The sequence below is a fragment of the Heterodontus francisci genome, chromosome 18 (assembly GCF_036365525.1).
Source record: "Heterodontus francisci isolate sHetFra1 chromosome 18, sHetFra1.hap1, whole genome shotgun sequence".
NCBI lineage: Eukaryota > Metazoa > Chordata > Chondrichthyes > Heterodontiformes > Heterodontidae > Heterodontus > Heterodontus francisci.
Genome location: NC_090388.1, coordinates 68,336,114 through 68,354,952, shown reverse-complemented (window position 1 = coordinate 68,354,952; position 18,839 = coordinate 68,336,114). Strand labels below are relative to the sequence as shown.

Sequence of the window (18,839 nt, the reverse complement as noted above, 5' to 3'; positions counted from 1 at the left end):
CCCATAAACGTTATAATTCAAAATGACATTTCTAATCGGTCATAGCATTTTTTTTATTATTTCGGGAGCATCACTGGCAAGGCCAGCATTTGTTGCCCATCCCTAATTGCCCTTGAGAAGGTGGTGGTGAGCTGCCGCCTTGAACTGTTGCAATATCATCGTGTTATATGGCAAACAGAATGTTGGGCTCTATGACAAGAGATAGTTACAATTGAAGTGAAAATAGATTGTACAAGCATCATAAAGTATTAGAAGATACTGGTCACGAAATACAATAAAGCCCAAAAACAGATGTGGGGATCACATTGCATGATTAACCCATGCCCGTAGCTTCCGATGCAGGCAGCACACAGACTTCATGCTGCCTGCTCATTTATATGACTGCAACGTGCAGCCAAAGCTAAGTGTGCTTTTGAGTGGCTGCATGCCTAAGCAGGACTGCAAGATTGTGAGAGGCTGGCATGAGTCCACCTGTGCAGCGGTGGTGCAGTCCAAAGCTGGGCTTTGTAGGGCCAGAGCTGCTCGGGATTGTCTTCTGCAGTTTCCCCCAATGAAAAACCTTCCACCAGCAACACTGCAGCCATTGGGTGGCACTGCAAAGGAGCACTAGAACAGTCAAAGGTACATAGAAGACAAACACCAAGGGAATGCACAAGGGTGATTAGTTGACTTTTGTATGGAATATTGAATGGTTTGTTTGATTAAGTTGGTTTGGAATGTTAAATTTGTGATGGCTTTTATTTCAACCTTGTGATTAAGAGGGTGCTGTGATGTTCGGTAGCTGAAGGAAGGTAAGACATGGGACTGTTGTTAAATGGGGACTTGGGGTTACGTTCCCTGGGACCGCAGTCAGAGAAGCTTATCATGGACAGCTTGGCTAGAAAGGTGGTGTTGGTTGTCTCCTCCCTTCCTCCTGCTCCTCCTGAGCCACTTCCTGTTCTTCCTCCTTTTCCTGTTCTTCCTCCTCTTCCTTAGCTGCTTGTCCTATAACTGGTGGCAAGGGTTGTGCTCTCAAGATGGCGAGGTGGTTCAAATGCTAATGGTACAACAGAGTGGCATAAAATAAAGGCATCTTGACTGCATGATGCGCTGAGCATATTTTCACACCAGCTGCACACAGAGGGATTGGATTATTTTGCAGTGTAGTATATCTCTGAATTTACATGTGGCACCCAGAAAGTGACATGTGTGCAGTCAGTAGCATCCTGCGCCTTGGAAAGCCTGCTATCCTGGTGAAGCTGTGTGCTTGCTCCGCCTGCTTCTGTGGCAAGAAAGAATGCAATGTATTCCACTCTGTTTGGGTACAACAGTGAACTGTGAAACGTTAGAGGTGTCACCTGCTGCAGCCTGGAAAGAGCCCAATGCAAAGAATTTCAAGGTCACAGTTACTTTCACATTGTCCTTGCCCTGCTCTGAGGCTGCAGGTCTTCCTGCAGCTGGTAGAAACTTACTGTGAGCACCTCCTTAGTGAAACAGAGATACAACACACACTGGTCCTTGCTGAGATTGAGGAGGAGAAATGGTTTGTGAAGAGCCTGGGTAGGTATGGCCTCCTGCTGAGGGTTCTTCTACCCCCCCCCCCCACTTCCCTATTCGAGCAGCTTGCCCTGCTCTGTGCCAACTCTGCTCATTTGCCCAGTCATGCTGCAGACCAAGCGGGATAGAAACTATAGGACCAATGACTGGGAGCAAGTGACATGAGCAGAACCAAGTCCTTCAGCACATGCCACACCACTGCCAGTAGACTTCACCAACTTATTGTTAGCAGGACCAACCTCCAGCATGTCTTCTAATTCAGCAACAGCCAGTACAAATCAATCAGTAATTAACCTGAAAGTGCTTCATTCTCCCTTTAAATAGCATTGATCGGGGGTCTTTCCTGCTGCTGAGCACATGTTCAATTATGCAAGATTAAGAGAGGGTGTTAGATTGGAGCATTGAGGTCAAAAATGACACTGCTAGAATCAAATCAGCATGATATGCTGACTGACCTCACGATATGCTGACTGCACACTTCCAGTGCACGATCGCAGTGCCTCCACTCGTGACCTCATTAAAATGGCATCCGCTGTGGCCAATGCCAGAAGTGTGTGCATGTGGCGTGAATGCCATTTTGGACCAGAAATGGCATCCTTCTTGCTGAAAATACGGGCACTAGATAATCGAGTTTTGCAGTCGCTTTATTTGGAGTAGTGTGCACTGTGTTGGCAATTGCATTTTGGAAGGGACAGGCTCATTTGGAAAGGATTAAAACAAGGATTACCCTTCCCTTAATTCAACAACCTGCAGAGGCACACAAGGCCAGATATGAACTTCTTAGAAGGAAGATAAAATTGAAGGACTACTTGGTCTATGTCGAGTGCTGAATCATAAAAAAGGGAACCCAGGGGATGTGATTGTAAAGTGCCTGAAAATAAATCGAACTGGAAGACTAATTATTTTATTACAGTTTCTGACTTTCGGCAAAAATTACTGGTGATTGAATCAAATACAGATTTGGTTGAAGCATTGATAATCAAAGAACAAGTTACCAAATTAATGATTGAACAGCTATTGGAGGGATTCAGGCTGGGTGCCAGGAAGGAAGATGAAATTGACCTTGTCTCATGCATACATAGGAATGAAAGTCCAAGATGGATGGCCTGAGTGGCCATTCCTTCCACAATCATCACACCAGCCTGGAACAATTAGGGCAACATTGTTGAATGAACATAGTTATAAAGCAAGAAATGCTGGAAATACTCAGCAGGTCTGGCAGCATCTGTGGAGAGAGAAGCAGAGTTAACGTTTCAGGTCAGTGACCCTTCTTCAGAACTAGCAAATATTAGAAATGTAAAAGGTTGTAAGCTAGTAAAGCAGGGGGTGGGGCAAGAGATAACAAAGGAGAAGGTGTAAATAGGACAAGGTCCCAGAATAGCTGACCAGAAGGTCGTGGAGCAAAGGCAAACAATATGTTAATGATGTGTCGAAAGACAAAGCATGAGTACAGATAGGGTGTTAACGGACTGAAAATTGAACAGCCGCAAGTACAAACATGGAAAAAAAAACAATGGGTAAGCAAACTGAACTAACGAAGATGAAATATAATAAAATAAACACACAAAAAATTAAAAAGGAAAAAAAAATAACTAAAAATAAAAGTAAAATGGGGGGCCCGTCATGCTCTGAAATTATTGAATATTGCATAGCGGTCACCCAGTCTGCATTTGGTCTCCCCAATGTAGAAGAGACCACATTGTGAGCAGCGAATACAGTATACTACATTGAAAGAAGTATAAGTAAATTGCTGCTTCACCTGAAAGGAGTGTTTTGGGCCTGGGATAGTGAGCAGAGAGGAGGTAAATGGGCAGGTATTACACCTCCTGCGATTGCAGGGGAAGGTGCCATGGGAAGGGGACGAGATGGTGGGGGTAATGGAGGAGTGGACCAGGGTGTCACGGAGGCAACGATCCCTTCGGAATGCTGACTGGAAGGGAGGGGAAGATGCGTTTGGTAGTGGCGTCACGCTGGAGATGGCGGAGGATGATTCTTTGGATATGGAGGTTGATGGGGTGGAAAGTGAGGACAAGGAGAACCCTGTTGCGGTTCTGGGAGGGAGGGGAAGGGGTGAGGGTAGATGTGTGGGAAATGGGCTGGACACGGTTGGGGGCCCTGTCAACCACAGTGGGGGGGAAACCTCAGTTGAGGAAAAAGGAAGACGTATCAGAAGCGCTGTCATAGAAGGTAGCATCATCAGAGCAGATGCGTCTGAGACAGAGAAACTGGGAGAATGGAATGGAGTCCTTACAGGAGGCAGGGTGTGAAGTGTAGTCGAGGTAGCTGTGGGAGTCAGTGGGCTTATAATGGATATTAGTAGACAACCTATCACCAGCGATGGAGATAGAGAAGTCAAGGAAGGGAAGTGTCAGAGATGGACCATGTAAAGGTGAGAGAAGGGTGGAAATTAGAAGTAAAGTTGATAAAGTTTTCCAGTTCGGGGCGGGAGCAGGAAACGGCGCCAATACAGTCATCAGTACCAATACAGTCATCAGTATACTGGAAAAAGAGTTGGAGGGGGCCTGGGTAGGACTGGAACAAGGAATGTTAGACATATCCCACAAAAAGACAGGCATAACTAGGACCCATGCGGGTACCCATTGCAACACCTTTTACTTGAAGGAAGTGAGTGGAGTTGAATGAGAAGTTGTTCAATGTGAGAACAAGTTCAGCCAGGCGGAGGAGGGTGGTGGTGGATGGGGACTGGTTGGGCCTCTGTTCAAGGAAGAAGCGGAGAGCCCTCAAACCATCCTGGTGGGGGATGGAGGTGCAGAGAGATTGGACGTTCATAGTGAAGAGGAGGAGGTTGGGACCAGGAAACTGGAAATTGTCAAAATGACATAGGATGTCCGAAGAGTCACGGATGTAGGTGGGAAGAGACTGGACCAGTGGAGAAAAGATAGTGTCAAGATAGGAAGAAATAAGTTCAGTGGGGCAGGAGCAGGTTGACACAATGGGTCTGCCGGGACAGTCCTGTTTGTGGATTTTGGGAAGGAGGTAGAAGTGAGCCGTCCGGGGTTGTGGGACTATGAGGTTGGAAGCTGTAGAGGGAAGATCTCCAGAAGAGATGAGGTCAGTGACAGTCCTGTGGACAGTAGCTTGATGGTGGTGGGGTCATGGTCCAAAGGGAGGTAGGAAGAAGTGTCTGAGAGTTGGCGCTGAACCTCTGCAAGGTAGAGGTCGGTACGCCATACAACAACAGCACCACCCTTGTCTGCAGGTTTGATGACCATGTTGGGGTTAGACCTGAGAGAACGGAGTGTCTCAAGTTCAGAGGGGGACAGGTAAGAGTGAGTGAGGGGGCAGAGAAATTGAGATGACCAATGTTGCGCCGACAGTTTTCAATGAAAAGATCAAGAGCGGGTAAGAGGAGGGGTCCAGGTAGAGGGAGAATGCTGGAGGCGGATGAATGGATCTGCTGATTGGGGAAAGGACTCCTGGTCAAAGAAGTGAGCCCGGAGGCGATGGAATAAGAGCTCAACATCATGCCAAGCGTGAAATTCATTGAGGTGGTGGGGGGTGGGGGGGGGGGGGTGTAAGGGGATAAAACTGAGACCTTTGCTGAGTACAGAACGTTCAGCGTCAGAGAGGAAGGAGATGTGGCTGTGAAAACGACTTTTGGTAAATACTTTATCAAACTCCAGGAGGGAAATAGAAAGCAATGAAGGTGAACAAGGTAAAAGAGACAAACGAAAATCCCGTCCGACAGAAGAGCAGAACATCTACAAGGTAGGCATTCCTGGAAGAGAAGTGGCAGTGAATTAAACATTAAAATAAAAGCAAAATACTGCGGATGCTGGAAATCTGAAATAAAAACAAGAAATGCTGGAAATACTCAGCAGGTCTGGCAGCATCTGTGGAGAGAGAAGCAGAGTTAACGTTTCAGGTCAGTGACCCTTCTTCAGAACTAGCAAATATTAGAAATGTAAAAGGTTATAAGCAAGTAAAGTGGGGGTGGGGCAAGAGATAACAAAGGAGAAGGTATAAATAGGGCAAGGTCCCAGAATAGCTGACCAGAAGGTCGTGGAGCAAAGGCAAACAATGTGTTAATGGTGTGTTGAAAGACAAAGCATTAGTATAGATAGGGTGTTAACGGACTGAAAATTGAACAGCCGCAAGTACAAACATGGAAAAAAAACCAAAAAAACAAAAATAGTTATAAAGCATGTTTACAGGTAGGAAGGTGTGAATTAGAGGTAAGAAATGACAGTTATTTTACTGCATTGTCTGTTTTTCTCTCTCTTCCCATGCACTCCAATATTGTTTTGAGTATTATTCTGAACATGCTATGTACATGATGCAGTTTGCAGCACAACTGCTGCCACTTACAGGCATTTGGAATTCATTGGGACAATCATTCCAGTTCAATGAACAGATGTATTGCTAATATTTTCAATTTGTCTTGATCTTCGTCAATATCTTGAAACTGAAAATAGATTTATTTACCAGCAATAAGCTAATGCTGCTCAACTGAATATGCCATAAATCTAAAATTGTGATGCGCAATATTGAAATGGCTTGTGCTTAAATATTATCAAACTAGATTTAACTCAGCATATTTTGAAAAGTAGCCATGTGATCTAAAGACTGGTATTGTGTTGTATATCAGTGTGAAGTGATTTTGCAATGTTTCCTGAAACATGTAGGTCCCTTTCCTATTTAAGTGCAAATCAGTTTGACAAAATTACAGGATGTATGTTAAAAAATAAATTCCTGACAAGAGAAGGGCAGTTGTCTGGAGAGCTCAGTACACCTTGTAAACCTATTGAATTGATTTTTGAATATGATTGATGTGAGTTGTGCCAAGTAAAGTTGTTTAATTTGCCCATTACCAATGATTGGCACAGAGTTGGCTGGTACCTGGGTATGTTAAAAAATCATCTCTGCATTCAAGGAAAATAATTGCTCAACAATACTGCACCTAATTGCATTGTTATAACCGCAGCGGGAAGTGCTTGTGTGTAGATGTTGGATGAAGACATAATCAGGCCCTATATGGTTCAATAACTTGCCAACGCTCTCTGGTCTTGCACATTGAGAATTCCCACTAGTATGAGATACCATTTTGCTTCTGGTGCCTGCAACAATATATCCCAGACAAACATACGAATTAGGAGCAGGAGTAGGCCACTCAGCCCCCAGGCCTGCTCCACCGTTCAATAAAATCATGGTTGATCGAAAAATTTCTTCTCATCTCTGTCTTAAATGGGCGACCCCTTATTTTTAAATAGTGACCCATAGTTCGATATTCTCCCACAAGAGGAAACATCCTTTCCACATCCACCCTGTCAAGACCCCTGAGGATCTTGTATGTTTCAATCAAGTCGCCGTTTATTCTTCTAAACTCCAGCAGATACAAGCCTAGCCTGTACAACCTTTTCTCCAAAGACAGCCCGCCCATTCCAGGTATTAGTCTAGTAAACCTTCTCTGAACTGCTTCCAAAGCATTTACATCCTTCCTTAAATAAGGAGATCAATACTGTACACAGTACTCCAGATGTAGTCTCACCAATGCCTTGTATAACTGAAGCATAACCTCCCTACGTTTATATTCAATTCCCCTTGCAATTAATAATAACATTCTATTAGCTTTCCTAATTACTTGCTGAATCTGCATACTTACCTTCTGCAATTCATGCACTAGGACACCCAGGTCCCTCTGCAATCTCTCACCATTTAGATAATATGCTTTTTTATTCTTCCTGCCAAAATGGACAGTTTCACATTTTCCCACATTATACTCCATTTGCCAGATCTTTGCCCACTCACTTAACCTATCTATATCCCTTTGTAGCCTCCTTATGTCCTCTTCACAATTTTCCTTCCTATCTTTGTATCATCAGCAAATTTAGCAATCATACCTTCGGCCCCTTCGTCCAAGTCATTTATATAGATTGTAAAAAGTTGAGGCCCCAGCACTGATCCCTGTGGCACACCTCTCGTTACATCTTGCCAACCAGTAAATGCCTGCTCTCTGTTTCTGGTTAGCTAGCCAATCTTCTATCAATGCAAATATGTTACCCCCTACACCATGTGCTTTTATTTTTTGCAATAGCCTTTGATGTGGCACTTTATCAAATGCCTTCTGGAAATCTAAGTACAGTACATCCACCGGTTCCCCTTTATCTACAGCACATGTTACTACTTCAAAGAACTCCAATAAATTGGTTGAACATGATTTCCGTTTCACAAAATCATGTTGATCCTGCCTGATTGCCTTGAATTTTTCTATGTGCCCTGCTATAACGTCTTTAATAGTAGCTTCTAGCATTTTCCCTAAGACAGATATTAAGCTAACTTAAGTTTCCTGCTTTCTGTCTCCCTCATTTATTGAATATAGAAGTTGCATTCTCTATTTTCCAAACTAATGGAACCTTCCCCAAATTGAGGGAATTTTGGAAAATTAAAACCAAGACATCAACTATCTCACGCGCCATTTCTTTAGGACCCTAGGATGAAATCCATCAGGACTCGGAAACTTGTCAGCCCACAGTTCCAACAAATTGCACAGTACCATTTCCCTGGTGATTGTAATTTTCTTGAGTTCCTCCCTCCCTTCCATTTCCTGATTTACAGTTATTTCTGGGATGTTACTTGTATCATCTATAGTGAAGACAGATGCAAAATATCTGTTCAGTTCATCTGCCATCTCCTTAATTTCCCTTATTAATTCCCCAGACTCACTTTCTATAGGACCAACGCTCACTTTGTTAAATTTTCTTCTCTAAATATCTATAGAAACTCTTACAATCTGTTTTTATATTTCTAGCTAGCTTTCTCTCGTGCTCTAAACTTTCCCTCCTTATCAATACTTTAGTCATTTTTTGCTTTTTTTTTATATATTCTGTCCAATATTCTGCCATCCATCTTTGTGTTAATATATGTTTTTCCTTTAGGTTTGATACTAACTCTAGCTTTTTTAGTTAATCACAGATGTTGGGTCTTCCCCTTGGAACTTTTCTTTCTCGTTGCAATGTACCTATTCCGTGTATTCTGAAATATCCCCTTAAATGTCTGCTACTGCATCTCTATTGACCTGTCCCTTAATCTAATTTGCCAGTTCACTTTCGCTAGCTCTGCTTTCATGCCTTCATACTTACCCTTATTTAAGTTTAATGTACTAGTCTTGGACCCATTCTTCTCTCCCTCAAACTGAATGTAAAGTTCAATCATATTATGTTTGCTGCTACCTAGGGGTGCCTTCACTATGAGGTCATCAATTAATCCTATCTGGTTGCACAATACCAACTCTAGTACAGCTTGCTCTCTGGTTGGCTTCAGAATGTGCTGTTCTGAGAAATTATCCCAAAAACATTCTATGAACTCCTCATCTAAGCTACCTTTGGCCATCTGATTCTTCCAGTCTGTATGTAGATTAAAATCCCCCATGATTATCGCCTTCCTTTCTGACAAGCTCCCTTTATTTCTTCCTTTATACTATGTCTACTGTGTTGTTATTGTTAGGGAGCCTGTGCACCACTCCCACGAGTGACTTCTTACCTTCTTCATTTCTCATCTCTACCCAAACCGCTTCTACATCCTGGTTTCCTGAACTTAGGTCATCCCTCTCTAATGTGCTGATACCATCATGAATTAACAGAGCCACCCCTCCACCTTTTCCATCTTCCTATCCTTCCTAAATGTCCTATACCCTTCAATATTCAGGTCCCAATCTATGTCATCCTGCAGCCATGTCTCTGTAATGGCTGTAATGGTTATTCTATTTGCGCTATCAGTTTATCTGTTTTGTTTCGAATACTACGTGCGTTCAGATATAGTCTTTAGTTTTGTCCTTTTAATAGTTTTGTAGCGTCTAGCCTTGACTGCTGATTTACAGTCTGGGTGAATGACTTGACAACTGGAAGGGAGATAAAGGGAACAAATGTAGCTGGGCATTAGTAATACTGCTGGTTTGTGATTTTCAAGTAAAGAAGGACTTGCAAAACTTGATCCCCAAGTCATCAATAACAGAGCCAGAATCCCATGAAATATAAGCTAAATTTGACTTCTTCAATGTGTAGATGGATCAAGTTGCTGAGTGCAATTGCCAAACCGTGAGTAAAAATTCCTGAATAAAATGGAAATTCATATTTTATTCTATCACCGTAAATCTATAGCTCTGGTTATTGGTACAGGTAATACATATACTTTAGAACTACTATAATTTACATACAGCATATCTCTGGCTATTTATTTTAATGGATTAAAAGTGGTATGTCTAGCATGCAGATGCTACACAAAAGCAGAATATTGCAGATGCTGGAAATTTGAAACAGAAAATGCTGGAAATATTCAGGTCAGGCAGCATCTATAGAAAGAGAAACAGAGTTAACGTAACAGGTCGATGAACTTTGACAAAATTCATACAAGACGCTTCAGCTAGCTTAGTACCTCTTATCTTGAGGCAATGCTGAAGAGCTCCTAGTGTTGCATTGTGTTGTGTGAGTTGACTGTATTGATGAGAAATCTGTCTTGTGTAATTGCACAGATGTGGCTAATGGCCTGCACACTTGCCCTCCAGTCATGCAAGTGCCTGACAAACCCTCTCATGAATGAAGAAAACAGTAGAGCTACAATATCATCCTTCTTTTAAACTTGTATCTCAACTTCAGAAATTGAGGGCTGATCAGCTGAGAAAGGATACAAGCTGGTTCACTGGCCTGCAGGTTCTACTCCTTAGAAAATGTCAGGCTTCGCTCAGTGGTAACATTCTGGCCTTTGAAACCAAAGGTCAAGTCCTATTGCAGAGACTTGAGCAGATAATTTAGGCTGACAATTTTGTGCAGTACTGCCTTTAGATTGAGATGTTAAACCGAAGCTCCTCAGCCCTCTCAGGTTCATGTAAACGATCCCAAGCTACTATTTGAAGAAGAGCAGGGGTGTTGCCCCCAATATTGTGAATAGTTATCCCTCAACTAACAGCACTAAAACAAATTTTCTGGTTGTTTATCAAGTGTGCAGATTGACTGCTGTGTTGTTGTACATCATAACTGTGTACTAACTTAATTGATTGTGATATATTGAGGACATGAAAGATGCTACATAAATGGAAGTTCTTTGCATTGCCATCGCCACCTGTCGCTCCTTGTTATAATGATTCATCTGGTAGACCTTCCTGTAACTCACTCTCTAAATCCTTTAGGATGGATGCACCTGTGCCGGTGCTTGTATTGAAGGAGTGACTTAGAGTGCTTCCATTCTTTGAAAGACTGGGATCTGTCACTGTTATGTGTAACACATCTATGTATTTGAAGAGCAACATAAGTTGCTGTCTGCATGACACCTCTTTAAATATTCATTACTTGAGACTACACTGTGCAACCTGACCTTGTCCTTGAGTGTATGCCTGTGAAACAATGAATGAGTGCATGTGTAGAGTGAGATGGAAGAACATGAGAAAGATAGTAATCGTCCAGAGCTTGGGGAGACCTTCAACTTTACCTGTTTGTACTTCCTCTATGCATTCTGGTCCAGTGATCTTCAAGATAGCATCTTCAAGTGCAGTCAAGAACTTGATCTTTTCATTGGCTTCTTCCAGTTCAAGTTTGCCCTGTTCTATTATATGACATCATGGCCAGCAGGTAAAGAAGCAAACTTGAAAGGTTAGAAGTGAGAAGCAAGCAGCCATCCTGCAGCTGATCCCTGGCGTCATTTCAACAAGGATTTTGTAAGGTGAAACTCTTTCAGGAAGTGCATGTGGGAACAGTTACAGGTGTGAGTTGCTGGTGCAGAATCAATGTGCATGGTAAGCAATAAATGTGGATTCAAAGGTATTGCGAAGGGCAGGAAATACTTAGTGGCATACAGGCTCTCAACTACTTAGGATAAGGTAATGGTATTTTAACATATTTCAAAATCTGAAGCTTTGGGTTAAATAATTAGGAAAGTACGTTGACTTGGTATTTTACTTCTGTGAATGATATTTTCTGTTTTCTTAATTTTTATTTGTGCTGCATGTAAGCATAAACATACACATCTTTGAAGGTGGAAGGACAATTTGTAAGACTGTTGGAAAAAATATTCAGGATCCTGAGCTTTATAAATAAAGAATATAGAGTACAAAAGCAAGGAAGTTGTGCTAAACCTTTATAAATCATTAGGCCTCAGCTGGAATATTGTGTCCAATTCTGGGCACCACACTTCAGGAAGGATGCCAAGGCCCTGGAGAGGATGCAGAGGAGATTTACTGGAAGGGTACCAGGGATAAGGGACTTCAGTTATGTTGAGTCTCTGGGATGGTTGTTCAAGCAAAGAAGTTTAAGGAGAGAATTAATAAAAATGTTTGAAGTCATGAAGGGCTTTGATAGAGTAAATAAGGATAAACTGTTTTCATTTGTGGGTGGGTTGGTAACCAGAGGAAATGAGAAGAAAATTTTTACACAACAAATTGTTATGACTGGAATGCATTGCCTGAAAGGATTGTGGAAGAAGATTCAATAGTAATATTTGAATGGGAATTGAATATGTACTTCAAAAGGAAAATTTAACAGAGGAGTGGGTCTGATTGGACAGGGCTTGTAAAGACCTGGCACAGGCATGATGGGCAGTAAGGCCTCCATCTGTGCTGTTTGTGTCAATGATATTGCAAGCTCAAAATAAGCAGCAGTAAAATGCATAATTTTACTGTTACAATACAGGTTGTAGGAGATCATCTTGTATCTCTGGTGACTGTTTTCAGTTCTGCACGCTCTGGTGTGTCTGCTTCATGCACGATGGATTTGGTCATTGCTTTTCAACTGAGCTATGCGTGGAGATATATTCCACTGGGCATTGATGTGATCTGTTTGTGCAATTCAGAGTCCAGCTATATGACATGTCCACAATTAAAGTGTTGGGGCTGGAAAGTGGAGGAGCTTCAATTACTGAACCAGCTCTCCTGGCTACTGGTTCATGACTGCACAAAAACCAACCTATTAAAAAGGGTTGAACAAATAATATAAGATGTTTACAAGTTTGAAGTGAAATGCTTGACTGCTGTTTGAACTTGCCTAATGTATCTCAGTTCAAATTTATAGGCTCAATAATACCTTATATTAAGCAGAATATTAATAAACTTGAACACTTTGAGAATTTTGCCTCTGCTGGAACATTATAAACCTCTGTAATTTTGTGTGTTTTATAATCAATTCAGCTAGAGATATTGTGGCAAAACTCAATCTGTCTGGCCATGATCAACAGTCACTCTACTGAATTCAATTTATTTTCATTTCAACAGAGAGGGAATTTGACCCCAACAGACATTGTGGTGTTATGGATCCTGAGACAAAGAAACCATGTACAAGGTCACTCACATGCAAGGTATTCCTTTTGCCCAAAGTAATTGGTTGACTTATTTTTCGATATTTTTATTGGAATTTTAGAAAGGAAATATATTTTACAGCTTGTTATTGAATATGCATGTAAAAATGCATATGTGTATCGATGTTATATAATTTACTTAGAATTTGAGTTTGAAATCATTGTTAACAAAGCAACAGCCACTTCACATCAGGAATGTTTGGTGCTTTGAAACATTTCGAAAATATAGTAAGGCATAATATTTACAACTAAGCTAATCCTTTTAACCTACTTCATGATTGCAAGCATCTGGTATTTCTGTCATTTTTTTTATTCTGGCTTCTACACAGACTCATTCACTTAATCATCGGAGAGCAGTGCCAGGGCGAAGGAAACAGTTTGACATTCTTCTTGCTGAACACAAAGCTCGCTCCAGGGAGAAAGAAACTGTAAAAGACAAGGAACACCTACAAGTGTCAAAGGAAACTCATCAGAGCCAGTCGATGCCTACACAAGAGCAGGTTACAGGATCTTTAACAAACTCTGGTCTGGAGTCTAAAGTTACATTGCCAGCAAGATCTAGACTGCTGAATACTGCCCTTGCCAGGTGAGTTATAACATGATTTCATTGTTTACAACTGTTCTGTAAGTTAACATAACCACTCAACAAGTTATCCAGTGATTGCAAGCTGCATCCTGTATCATGTGTATGTGCTTCTGCTTACAATGGCATTCTGAATTTCAAAGAAAACTGGAGTGCATGTTCACTTATTGACATGAGCCTGTCCTGGAATTTGTGCCTCTAACTACAGATTCAAATGTCATGTAAGAATTCCAGAATAGCAAGGATGCTAAAGCATGATGTCTAATCAGGGAGAGGAGGAAATTTACAATTTCACTGCCAGCTGGACAGAGAAAAGAAGCAGTGGTCTTTCATTGTCTTGTGCTGCGCACACTGCACCAATAGCAATACATTTCTTTCCTGATAATGTCTACAAGATATAATGAATTCAGTTAAAACTCTGTCCTGTACACACACAGTAGTATGAGACATCTACAATAGGAGGTAATTTATTGATCCATTACTATATAATAGTGCAATACTGGGTGGTTTAGCCAGTTATGCTATTGAAATAAGTAACAAAATGAATATGTTATTTGGAAACCATTTTCCGCAAATTATTGTTATATATCAATCCTTTACAAAAAAAAGTCAAAACTTTCAGAAGGATTCTGTAATTGTTTGGTGCAAGATTATTTGTACCTGAACAAAATGCACCTTCATTAGTTGTTTCAGTATACTTTGGGTAATAATCATTAAATTGAAAAACTCAAGGGAGAAGGTATATAGGTTCCTATACATCTAAGGAAGCATTACATCATTTGATATGATCTTCAGTTCACTATGCCTGCTTGAGGGAGAGAATTACTGCACAGTATTTTATCTGTTTCATAAATAAAAGCAAAATACTGCAGATATTGGAAATCTGAAATAAAAACAAAGTGCTGGAAATACTCAGCAGCCTGGCAGCATCTGTGTAGAGAGAAACAGAGTTAACGTTTCAGGTCTGTGACCTTTCATCAGAACTGGCAAAGTTTAAAAATATAGTGGGCTTTGAGCAAGTGATAGGGGGGAGGGGGGAAGGAGAACAACAGGGAAGGTGTGTGATAGGACAGAGGGCAGGAAAGATTAAATGACAAAGATGTCATGGAACAAGGGCAAAGGGAATGCTAATTGTGTAAAATGCATACCCATGAGCTTCAAATGTTTCATATTATGGGCTTCCAATTAACTCAAGATAGGTGAGTTATTCTCAGGGCACAGTTTGGATAGAGATATGTTCTATCTAAGGACCCTCTGTTATGTATACTATTCTGGAGATAGTAGGGTTGCTGCCTCTCTACCTTTTCAGAACAAAGAACAAAGAAAATTACAGCACAGGAACAGGCCCTTCGGCCCTCCAAGCCTGCGCCGATCCAGATCCTCTATCTAAACATGTCGCCTATTTTCTAAGGGTCTGTATCTCTGCTTCCTGCCCATTCATGTATCTGTCTAGATACATCTTAAAAGACGCTATCGTGCCCGCGTCTACCACCTCCGCTGGCAACGCGTTCCAGGCACCCACCACCCTCTGCGTGAAGAACTTTCCACATATATCCCCCCTAAACTTTTTGAGGCCTATGATGACCCAACCAAGACCCGAAAAAGGATGGCATCCTAACTGAGAACTGTGAAGCATTCTCTTATACTGTTGATTACAAAAATGATCGTGCTCTGAATGCTGTTTTTCCTCAGCGGAAGAGTGAAAATTTTGTACCAGGAGCAGAGAAAGGAGCAAAAGACTTTTGAATGGCTGCAGTGGGTTGAATTTAGATTGTAGTACTTAATAGTAAAACGATGAACCTGCTCCATTCCATTGCATATTCTGCTCATATTGGGGGCCACATCAATGTTGTAAAGAAATGATTGTAAACAATACCAAAAGTCTTTTGTCACTTTCTGTTGGGAAATTATCCATAATATATAGGGGAGCAAAGATGGTGAAATATTTTTTCACTAAAGGTGTAGTAATTTCCTTCAAATTAAGTTTAGCAGCTTCATTTTCAGCAGTGATCTGAATTGAAGAGGCATTTCTGATGTGTAAGCTTTTCTGCATAATGCACTTCCTATGTTTATAAAACAAAAACATTAAATGTCCTTGTTTTATTACTTTTTTTGAAAAGACCTCATTATTGTTAAGACAGTTTTACCTTAATGAAGAAACTATATGATACGGGTAGTTTTCGTCTACTCACAATAATCTAAAATAGATTTTATTTATTTGATCGACAAATATTTTTATTTGGCCTCAGTCATTGAAAAGAGCTTAGAGAGTTGGTATGGGTGAGGGAGAAATGAAACAGCGAGACAATAGAGCACAAGGGAAGATCACATGATGGAATGATGTGATGCTCTCTTAAATGGACAGGCATCTAGAAACGTTCTGTACAAATGTATTTATGGGAGGTGAACGAGAGCTTAATTTGAGGATTGACAATGCCTTGGTGAGTAATCTGTCTGTCAGTTAATTTCAACTACAGAGTTTTAACTAAGATATGACCAATTGTGCATCATTTTGTTTTCTTTTTAGTTTCATCTCTGCTCTTTAATGTATGATGTATAATGCAGTAGCATTAATAAAAACCACAAATGAAGTAAGGTGATTTTGCCAAAAACTTAAAGCAAGTTATGAGGGCACATTTGTTTCTACCTTTTTTGTTCTAATGGAGTTTGTGTTGGATGGAACTATGTATAAAAATGCCACAGTTGGACTTCACACGTCTCCATTGCTATGCTGGCTAAAGCGTGGAGTACTGAAGCCACAGCATTAAGTCTGGTCTTTGGCTCAATGCCCAGCCTATGCTGGATTGTCTGATTGCTGTTGCGATGGTGGTAGCTGCTAAATTGTTCGAAGATGTCACATGTTTTATGGAAAGCAGAATAGAATATAAAGAGGGAGATGAGTCTGTATAAAACTTTACTAAGACCACAGTTTTGGACTGCACACTACAGAAAGGATTGTGAGGGTAGAGCACAGATCTACTTGGATGCTGCCTGGTATGAGGAAGTACAAATACGAAGAAATAGGCTACTTTTCTTAGAGTAAAGTATTCTGGAATGATTTGTTAGAAGTGTTGAAAATTATGATGGAATGGGACAAAGTAAATAGAAACAGACTGTTTACATTGATTGAGGGATCTAGAATGAGGGGCAGATATAAGATTAAATGTAAGGGATTTAGGACAGGGAGCAGGCTTGTGAGCTTGTGTTCCGTGACTTGAGTCAGTGATTGAAGCAATCACCGTAGACTGGTTGGGCCAAATGGTCTGTGCATTGTAATTTCTGTGTAATTCTGTGGGGGTTTTTTTCCTTTGTCCCGCCCTCCAGCAAAATTTCAATATCTGAAATACACTCAAATGAATTGAATATTTGTCCTTTGCTTTTAGCAGGGTTTCATCTACCAACAGCATAAATAATATGGGTAGTACATCCAACAACGCAACAGCACTGGAACTGCCATTGCCCATAATTGGAGACTTAGCAAGCCGATTATCCAGTGATGAAGGAGAAATGGATGGTGCAGAGGAATCTGAAAAACTGGACTGTCATTATTCTGGGCATCACCCGAGGCCACTAGGAGTATGTTGTGTATTTTACTTCAATAGCTCATTATTTGTTTTCAGCACTTGAGTTCATGTTTTTTAATCTCAAAATGTATGGTTTAAATAATTGCTTTGCATTGTTTTGTAGTATTGCACTTTTGGGAGTCGCTTGATGGGCAGAGGTTTCTATGTCTTTGACAGACGATGGGACCGTTTTCGACTGGCACTTAATTCAATGGTAGAAAAGCACCTAAATTCACAGATGTGGAAGTGAGTCCGATATTCACCCTAGTTTATGAGAACAGTTTTGAACATGAAGGTTATATTTCAGCCCCTGATAAACACCTAATGAGTGTGTTGAAAAATACTGTACAAAAAGAAGATTTTTTTTTAATGTAATGTACATAAAAGCCAGAAGTATCAGGTGTGTTTCCCCATAGCCTGTCTGTAGTGTACATTTTATGTAACTTGCTACATGTATGGCTGAATAATCTGGTGGTAACAAGGCTGGTTCCTGTTGTGATGGAAATTGGTTTTCAAGTCGTCTGGGTCACTTGTCAATTCAGTTAAACGATTGGTCAGGGAACTTCAGTCTTAGTAGAGGGAAAAATCCTTATTGGCCATCATGCCCCGTGTAATTTTGCCTTCCTGCTACTGAATTGTGGTGTTCCAACCAAGCAGGAGTTCGTATTCAGGACTGCACCATGCATCTGGTTGATGGCAACTAGAAGCAGCTGAGAAAAGAGCCACAGGGCTCACCCTAATGCCACAGGACTGAGTTATAAGGATAGATTGCAGAGGCTTACATTATTATATTTTGAAAGGGAGTGACTGAGGTAACCTAAGGATCAAAGGGCACCAGTTCAAGCTATAATTAAAAGTAAATTTATGACTGATGTCAGGAAATTCTTCACAAGAATGACCAGCGTGTTGAATAGAAATCTTGGTAGGGTAGTGGAGAAAAAAAAAACCTGGAATCAATTAAGAAATTGGATGCTGTGATGGGGAGACTGTAGGATCTTTCTGGGAGAATGAAAGAAGTTGGCCCAGAGACTTTTCACATCTGTATCTTACCTTGAGGTAAAGAGGCAAGATGCTTTGTATGGGAGAAAGAAGTGGGAATAGATTGGAAGGAGGGGCGAGATGGAGGAATACAAATATATGTGAACTCACAGGTCAGAGTACACTTAGATATTATTGAAGTATATGTTTGCCTAATGTAAATAATTACTTTTCTGATCTTTTAATAAAGAACGGTTGGTTGCACACAAGTGTAACATCACATTGATGTTTGCTGTTTTCAGTAATGACTAGAAATGTACAAATTATTCAAGTCCTAAGGTTTGTTTTTCTTTGATCTTTCATTTCTGTGATCTCACAACACCACACCTGTGCTTCTTCCAGTAGAAGAACAGTCCGAGTGGATCTTTGGCGTCATTAACAAACATTTCCCTATTGAGCTGCTGGCGGAATTCGGCTATCAGGGCTGTGCTCTCAAGTTCTGACATGAGACTTTCAGTTTTTCCCTAGGTCGGTTGAGCCAACAGAGAAAAGGTAAAAGTCATCATGTGCTTGACAGGCAAAGAGGGTTGTCAAGCTTTATTGGGATTTAAATCTGTCCCTTTTATTGCTGGACAAACACTTCAAGGCCAGTTGAGCAGCCTGTAGCAAGTAATCTGGATATTAATCCGGAACTCCTTGTATCTCCCACAGTATTTGACTGAAATCCAAACTCATCTTTGAAGAATAATCCTCCTCTGAAGGGCTCCTCCTCCGAGCCCATCAAGGTGTCTTCAATTGGGCTCAGACAGGTAGCACCCAGAAAATCATATCAGCCGCAAGGCTGCATTGCCCTCGGGGGGGGAGATTTCCTCTGTGTGTAA

General features: G+C 41.0%; 1 protein-coding gene across 12 annotated transcripts in view; it reads left to right on the top strand.

Moving 5' to 3' along the window:
* The window catches only part of LOC137379700 (ataxin-7-like protein 1), a 269,395-nt gene that overhangs the window by 218,060 nt on the left and 32,496 nt on the right, over nt 1-18,839 (top strand). For 10 of the 12 annotated variants that reach the window (XM_068050924.1, XM_068050922.1, XM_068050921.1 and 7 more), the window contains 4 exons: nt 12,752-12,834; nt 13,164-13,420; nt 16,801-16,993; nt 17,105-17,226. In XM_068050924.1, the coding sequence (XP_067907025.1) occupies nt 12,752-12,834; nt 13,164-13,420; nt 16,801-16,993; nt 17,105-17,226 (655 nt within the window). The remainder of the gene's footprint in view (nt 1-12,751; nt 12,835-13,163; nt 13,421-16,800; nt 16,994-17,104; nt 17,227-18,839) is intronic. The other 2 variants (XM_068050925.1, XM_068050923.1) reach the window with 1 other exon arrangement.